Source organism: Prinia subflava, chromosome 1 (assembly GCF_021018805.1).
Source record: "Prinia subflava isolate CZ2003 ecotype Zambia chromosome 1, Cam_Psub_1.2, whole genome shotgun sequence".
NCBI classification, from domain to species: Eukaryota; Metazoa; Chordata; class Aves; order Passeriformes; family Cisticolidae; genus Prinia; species Prinia subflava.
The window spans coordinates 148,995,761-149,003,054 of NC_086247.1; the positions used below are offsets into that span (position 1 = coordinate 148,995,761).

The 7,294-nt window shown below is 46.8% G+C and overlaps 1 protein-coding gene across 1 annotated transcript; it reads left to right on the forward strand.

Moving 5' to 3' along the window:
* Nucleotides 1-3,903: 3,903 nt before the first annotated feature.
* LOC134563281 (chymotrypsin-C-like) lies at nucleotides 3,904-6,805 on the forward strand. The gene is made up of 3 exons (XM_063421151.1): nucleotides 3,904-4,842; nucleotides 5,852-6,001; nucleotides 6,720-6,805. Exons 1-3 carry the CDS (start codon nucleotides 4,732-4,734, stop codon nucleotides 6,744-6,746), a joined length of 288 nt encoding a protein of 95 aa, XP_063277221.1. The 5' UTR covers nucleotides 3,904-4,731; the 3' UTR covers nucleotides 6,747-6,805.
* Nucleotides 6,806-7,294: the final 489 nt, after the last annotated feature.

Genomic DNA, 7,294 nt, shown 5'->3' on the forward strand with positions numbered 1-7,294 from the left:
ATCCCTAAGGAGCTCTGCACTGAAACAATGCCTGGAGAGGAGGAATTCTGCAAACAGTTGTAATTCATCATCCCCAGTGTAATTTATTTCTCCTTTGGGCATTAGAACACGGCCCAGCATCAAAGCCACAGTGCTGGACAGCGTGTGCATGGCTGTGGAGGACGGATTATGGACAAACAACTGCCCAAGATAAATGCCTGATGTCCAAAAGGAGAATAAACAACTGCATTCTTAAACATAGCTCTGTGTGAGGGACACATAAAGCCTTTGGAAAAATAAGTTAGGGGTAGGAAATGAGAGAGTTGGCCAGGCCTAACAGGGATGGTGAATGCAGTGAAGGTACGGGAAGAGACTGTCTGGGGAGGAGGCCACTTTCTGACCTCCTACCAAAACTACCTGGGAGCTAAAAATGATCTGTGGGCTAAGGGGGAAAAGGACTAAAAAAGGGTCTCAGTGCTGAAATATCACACTGAACTTTTTATGGCCCCCACTAAAATAAAAATGATTTATAAAAGAAGACTGTAGGGATTATATGGGAAAGGTCCTCGATCATGCATTCCATGGAGAGTGGATCCCATTAGCACACCTGGCTAGGTGATCCTTGCTGTCTTCTCCAGTTTATTTCCTTAACACTCCTTTTTTTTACTTGACAGCTGCTCTGTGACTGCAGTTCAAGGTGAGCTTTACTTCCCACCCATTGATGGCCTGTGTGTCCCAAGGGGATTTCCCCTGACCGTGGAAGCCAGTCTCTGGATTTCCATCAGCTGCAGGAATTTTTTCTTCCCTTCCTCTCTGGAAACAAAAAAAGCAGGGCTGTTTATATTTATATATATCTATGTTATGTATATTATGTATATTATGTATATTATGTATATTATGTATATTATGTATATTATGTATATTATGTATATTATGTATATGTATCTATATCTATATCTATATCTATATCTATATCTATATCTATATCTATATCTATATCTATATCTATATCTATATCTATATCTATATCTATATCTATATCTATATCTATATCTATATTTAACTGAAGAATTTGTGCATCTACTGTGCTCCCTGATTTCACCTTTAACCATTACATGGATATAAATCATGACATCCCACAAGCACAAAATACAAGGGACTGCAGTTAATGGGGATGTTAAAAGAGCTGTGGTTTTGTTTTTCATTTGTTTATCATTTATCATTTAACAAAGATGAGTTCATGTCACATGGAGCAGCAGAAAGCTGGACTGACAAATAAATCTCTTACAAGAGACATAACACAAACATGTGCATAATAACACAACACAACACGTGCACCCACACTGGCCTGCCAAGCCTGGGTCTGCCCTGCCTTGTTTTTGACTTGATCTAAGAGAACTCCAAATTTCTCAGAATTTTTCTGCCTCGTGGCTCTGTGGGAACCATACAGTGTGGAGGTGTTTGTGTAGCCTTGGGCTCTACACTGAGCAGATGGGTTTTTTCCACACAGAGAACATTTTCGATCAGTTTAATGAGTTATGGGTGTAGATAAGCTGCATTGATCCCAGATTTAGACACAGCTTCTTAGCAGATATTTTAGTATAAAAAGACATTTTCTTGGAGAAAAAATGAGACCATTTCATTAAAGATGCTTCAGTTTCTGGTTCTTCTCGGTTGCCTGGGTAAGTTGCAATTTATTTGAGCTGGGAATGGGTGAAGCTCTCAACCTCTAAATGGTAGAGATTAGAGCATATCAATTTTCTTTTCTCTGCAGTTTCTGTGCTAGGACAAAACCTAATGTGGAAGGGTTTTCTTCTATTGTGGGAGCATTATCTCCATGAGAAAGATTTGGAAGTTCTCTGAGGGAGCAAGAACCCAAAAGAAAGGGGATGTAGGTTGGTGCATAAAGGTGGGGTTGGAGTGTGGGAAACGAGTCAATTTATACGAGAGCTTTGTATCTTGAAACCTGATCATGACCTTTTTCATTCATGGAGGATGAAAAATTCACTCCAGGATGGAGAGTGACCACAGTGTCACCACGTGCAAGGCTCAGCCACTCCATCTTCCAGACCTGGCTGGCTGTGGGGACCATTGCTCTTTAGGAATCTATGAGACAAATTGCTCTCCTTCCTTTTTTGTGTTAGGGGCAATCTCTGGGACTCCCCTGAGGGATGCTCTTCAGAAGGATGTGCTGGCAGGGCGAGTGATTGGAGGCCACGAAGCCAAACCAAACAGCTGGAAGTGGCAGGTAATGCTGGAGTCTTATACTTGAAAAAAAGCCTTAAATTAAAAACAACAAAAAACCCAAAAACAAAACCCAGTGAGAAAATAACTTCCACTGTCCAGAGCTTCCACTGTCCAGAGCCACACACACTGTTTCTGCAGGGGCATGGCATGGCTTGGATGTAAAATATGTTGTTGTTTGATCCAGGTATCACTTCAGATTTCCTACCCCGATGACCCGGGGTACTACGCCCACATTTGTGGTGGAACCCTTATCAGCAGCAGATGGGTCATGACTGCAGCACACTGCCTCAGCGTGTGAGTAGGATAAAAACTGTTAAAACTCCTGCTCTGCTCCTCGTTCTTGCTGCAGGTGGGAGCCAGACCCTTTTCCTCCCCAGAGCTCCCCACTGGTGCCGTGCCTTGCACAGCTGGACATCTCCCTGCTCACTTAATCAGGGGAGCTGGAGAACTCTGCTGGCTTCAGCCTTGATTTCACATGTTAATCGCTGACTTCCTGGGAGTGGAAATCAAGCTGATTGCTGATTTGCATAAGAGGAGGTGCATTTGCATGAGTGTGAGCATCCCTCGTGGGTTTGCATCCTGAGAGACCTGCACAGAGATGGAAAGATGGAACAAAAGGGGTGTTTGCTTGTGCTCAGGCCGTGCTGTACAACCTGTCAATGCCACGGGACACCAGCAAGCCAACACCCCCCTTTAATTGTGATTGCACTTAAAATAAAGTGTAACCAGCTGGTCCTTCACACTCTGATCCAGAGAGGCGCAGAAATGGAAAATGAACCTTCTTGCTCAAGACTAAGCTCAGCACTGCAGTAGCTGATGCTGCACCTTCAGTTTCTTAACCAGCAAACTGCAGGCAGCATGTGCCTGATCCATAAGACCACTTAGAAACAAAATTTAAGTTAGAAAAGTCCTCTAAAATCATCAAGTCCGGTCATTAACCCAACACTGCCAAGCCCACCATTAACCCTGTCCCCAAGCACCAAATCTGCACGTCTTTTAAACACCTCCAGGGATGGTGACTCCACCACACCCCTGAATAGCCTGTTCCAAGGCCTGACTACTCCTTCAGTGAAGTAATTTCTCCCAGTATCCATTTGCTCTCATTCTGTGCTTGTTACCTGGGAGAAGAGCCCAACTCCCACCTTGCTAGAACCCTCTTTTCAGGCAATTGCAGAGAGCAACAAGGTCCCCTCTGAGCCTCCTTTTCTCCAGGCTGAACACCCCCAGCTCCCTCAGCTGCTAATTCACCAGCTTCCTCGCCCTTCTCCAGACCCACTCACAGCAAATTTGGCTACAGTGTACTGAAAATCCTTTGGTGGAAGATGCTTTGGAAATGAGGGCACTGGCAGAAGGTCTGGGCTGTGCAGGAACTGCACTGCAAAGCACTCAGTGGGGAGCAGATTTTGCACCAATTACTCTGTGATTCCTTTCCAGGCCCCCAGGAGCATCCTACCAGGTGGCTCTGGGTGAGCACAACCTCCTGGAGGTGGATGGCACCGAGTACTACCTTGGTGTGGATGCAATCTTCATCCATGAGGGCTGGAACCCCAACGACATTGCCAACGGGTAATTATTTTTAATAATAATCAGATAGCAGAACGGTACTGAGCATCCTCTCTCACCAGCATTTATGTGGATGTTCAGTCCAGCTCCCAGTGAGGCTGGATTTGTGGGAAGATGCTGCAAAGGAGATTTCCCAAATGGTTTCCTCCGTTGGAGATGTTCCATGGTGTCCATGTGGATGATCTCAGTCCTGTTTTACCCAAGATGGGGGAAAGATGGGCCTGTTTTCCCCATCTTGGGAAAAAAACAGGTGGATCCAGGATGTGCAGAAGAGTCAGGGGCTTGCCTGGAGTCACAGCCCTGGGTGCATCTGATGAAGGAATGCCAGCAGGAAAATGCTGAAGGACTGTCTCAAACTCCCCTCAGAGACATGTCTGTCCACCCAGGGTCCACCAACATTCACCCCAAACCTGTAGGGGACTTTTTGGGAGTGTTATCCCTTTATCAGTCTGTGCCATGGGCTTTTCTCTCTCAAGTGCTCTTATTTTCCTGTCACCTGTGATAGCTATCAGGAATAATTCATTATATTTGCAAGGCGCTTGCCTATCATCACACAGAGGCTGGAGCCTTGTGTGGGTGACGAAAAGGGAGTGAGGATGTGTGACCCAGGCCTCACCCAGGATTTTCAGCCAGGAATCTTTCCCCTGTGCCCTGTTCCAGCTTTGACATTGCCCTGCTGCGCCTCGACTCTCCTGCCAACGCCAACGGGTTCGTCGAGCTGGGAGCGCTCCCACCCAAGGGAGAAGTTTTGCCCGATGGTTATCCCTGCTACATTACAGGCTGGGGAGTGGTCAGTGGTGAGTAAGGGGGGAGGAGGAGTGTCCACCATGAAGATAAAGCTGCTTCCTCAGCCCCTGGAGCTGCTGGGCTGAGGTGTCCCCTGTCTCGTGTCCCCTCTCTGGTGTAGCAGGCGGTGGCAGCGCGGACAGGCTGCAGGAGGTGATGCTGCCGGTGGTGGGCCAGGAGATCTGCTCCCAGGAGGACTGGTGGGGCTCCCAGGCAAAGGACACCATGCTCTGTGCAGGTGGAGATGGCCTGAGGGCAGGATGCAGTGTAAGAGCTCTTACAATCACAGGGGTCTCAAGCGGCCCTCATTCTTTTTCCTTCCTCTCTCACCTTGCTGTGCTTCAGGTTCTGGTTTCGCCATTTCTCCACCTGCAGTCATTCTCCTGCAAATCCTGGTCCCTTTGCTGCTTTTTGCTGAATATCTTCTGAACCAGGCCTTCTCCACATTCCTCCAGAGATCAGTGAGCAGGGAGAAAAACCTCCACATCCTCAGGGTGCACCTCTCCCCTCTAATTTTGGAGAGTAGATTGGCTCTGTCTCTCAGCAGCATGTCCCAAGAACCAGATCCTGGGGACAAGGGTGAAACTTTGGCAGCCACCTCTGCCCTGACCCAAAGGGTGAAACTACAAGGAAATTTGTCCACTCTTCCAGTGCTGCTGTGTTGTTGCACCCTGAGCAGGCATTGCTACCTCCTGCTTGTCACCCTTCTCCTTCCCATCCACTCTGTTCACATCTGAGGTTGCTGCAAATTTAGGCAACAGCTCCCTCTGGGCCAGCTTAGGTGAGAAAAGAAAATCTTGTGAGGTTCCCATTATCCCAGAGGATCCAGGTGGCCTCAGCATCAAGGCAAGGAGGTTTGGCAAGTGAAGTCAAGAAATATTTGTTACCCCTTCCTGTATTCCCTTCACTGCAAAGGTGGCTTCTAGTAAAAGCAGCCAGTCAGAGCCCTTAAAAATTGTGGAAAAATGCATAATGTAAGTATATATATTCCTATATGTAAATATAGGAATATAGTACAGAAACATATAGAAATAAAGCAGGTTGTACAATTATATATAGTACAGTTATAGGTCTGGGATAATGATAGGTTTGTAGATATTTAGTGTATGTTGTGTGTGTGTGGTTTAATTATGTCAGAACCTTGCTCCAAACCAAGTTGTGAGCCCAGGAAGAGCCTTTTTCTTCTCACATATCTGAAGTCTCTAGTGCTCCTTAATCCTTTCCAGTCATTGCTCAGATAATTTGCCTGAATATTTCCTTTATTCCTCCAACCCAGGGGGACTCTGGGGGCCCTCTCAACTGCTACAGGGATGACCACTGGGAAGTCCATGGGATTGTGAGTTTTGGGTTGGTTCCCTACTGTAACACCTACCAGAAGCCCACAGTCTTCACACGAGTGTCAGCCTACGTGGACTGGATCTACAGTGTAAGTTGCTCCATGCCTGTGCATCTCCCCTGAAAGCAAGGGCTTGGCCAGAGGAATTTTTCATTTGTTTTTCATTCAGAGTAGGTGTTTTTCTTGTCTAAAATCAGGTCTAAAATCAGGATATTTAATGCTACTTTTGGTGTAGTCAAACAATTGTAAGGAAGCAGCTGCTGCCTCAGAGCTGAAATGCTCTGCTGAGGGCCACAGACAAAATTCAAGCCAGGCAGGAGCTGGGCTGTGTGTCCAAAAAATTATCATCACCATTCACCCAGACAAAACCTTGCTGCAGGAAACCACGGGAGGAATTAGCTGGATGGGAAAGGCAGCAAACATAAAGCATCTCTAAAAGTGCAAATCCTGCAGTGCTGCACTATCCACCCTCAGCTGTACATTTGGGAATGAACAACGAGTTCTTTTCTCCATAAATAATGCCTGGCACAAGGAGCAGCCTTCCCCCAGGCACAGGGGATGGTTTTGTGGAAGAGCCTCTGTAAATTGTGAGTTCTGCTGGAAAGAAAGGTGAGGAGAGGAATTTTAAATCAGAGTGGGTTAGAGGGAGGCCAGTGCAGTCTATAAACCTTTTTTGGGTGGGAATAGGTTGTTAGAGCAGTCCCCTGGCTCAGCTGGGAACAAGCCCTTCTTCAGACCATTCCCTGGGATGGGGACATGCCTTATTCTGCCTCTCTGCTGAATTCATCTGGGTTTTTTTGCTTTCCAGACTATGGAGAATAATGGAGGCTTCTAGAGAAGGATCACTTGGTGCATGAATATATGAGATTAAATTAGGTACCTCTGCTCTTTAACCCTCCTCCCATCCCTTCTGCACCTCTCTGGGTTATTAACAGCAAGATTTGGCTAATATTGGTGTAATAAAGTCTCAGTGAATGGATCCAGTGACCTGTTGGTGTGCTTGCTCTACCTTAGGGTCCAACCCCTTCAGCAGGGAAGGAAGCCCAGGGAATGCCCCAGTCTGTGACAGTGCCCTTAACCTGGGGCTGGGCAAGGCCATCATTTTGGCAAAATGCAGAAAAATGGTAATGATGGGTTTTTCTGGGTTTTTTGAGGGGTTCCTCAGGGATAACCCCACCAGAGGCAGAGGTGGTCAGCTCGGTGCTGCCAGGTCAGTGGGAGCAGAGCAATGTGGGATGCTGCTGGGCACCAGTCTCAATGCCCCTGCCCTGCTCTGTCCTCACTGCAGAGGTTTTGCTTGCAGAACTGGGTTCTCTTCATGTTCCCAAATGAGCAGCTTCAACCACAGAGATATTCCTAGAGAGAGCATTTGCCTCAAGTGTG

Coding starts and splice junctions, on each gene's coding strand:
- LOC134563281 (XM_063421151.1), top strand. CDS start 4,732: ATGCTGCCGGTGGTGGGCCAGGAGATCTGCTCCCAGGAGGACTGGTGG. Junction 4,843..5,851: donor GCCTGAGGGCAGGATGCAGT/GTAAGAGCTCTT, acceptor CCTCCAACCCAG/GGGGACTCTGGGGGCCCTCT. Junction 6,002..6,719: donor ACGTGGACTGGATCTACAGT/GTAAGTTGCTCC, acceptor TTTGCTTTCCAG/ACTATGGAGAATAATGGAGG.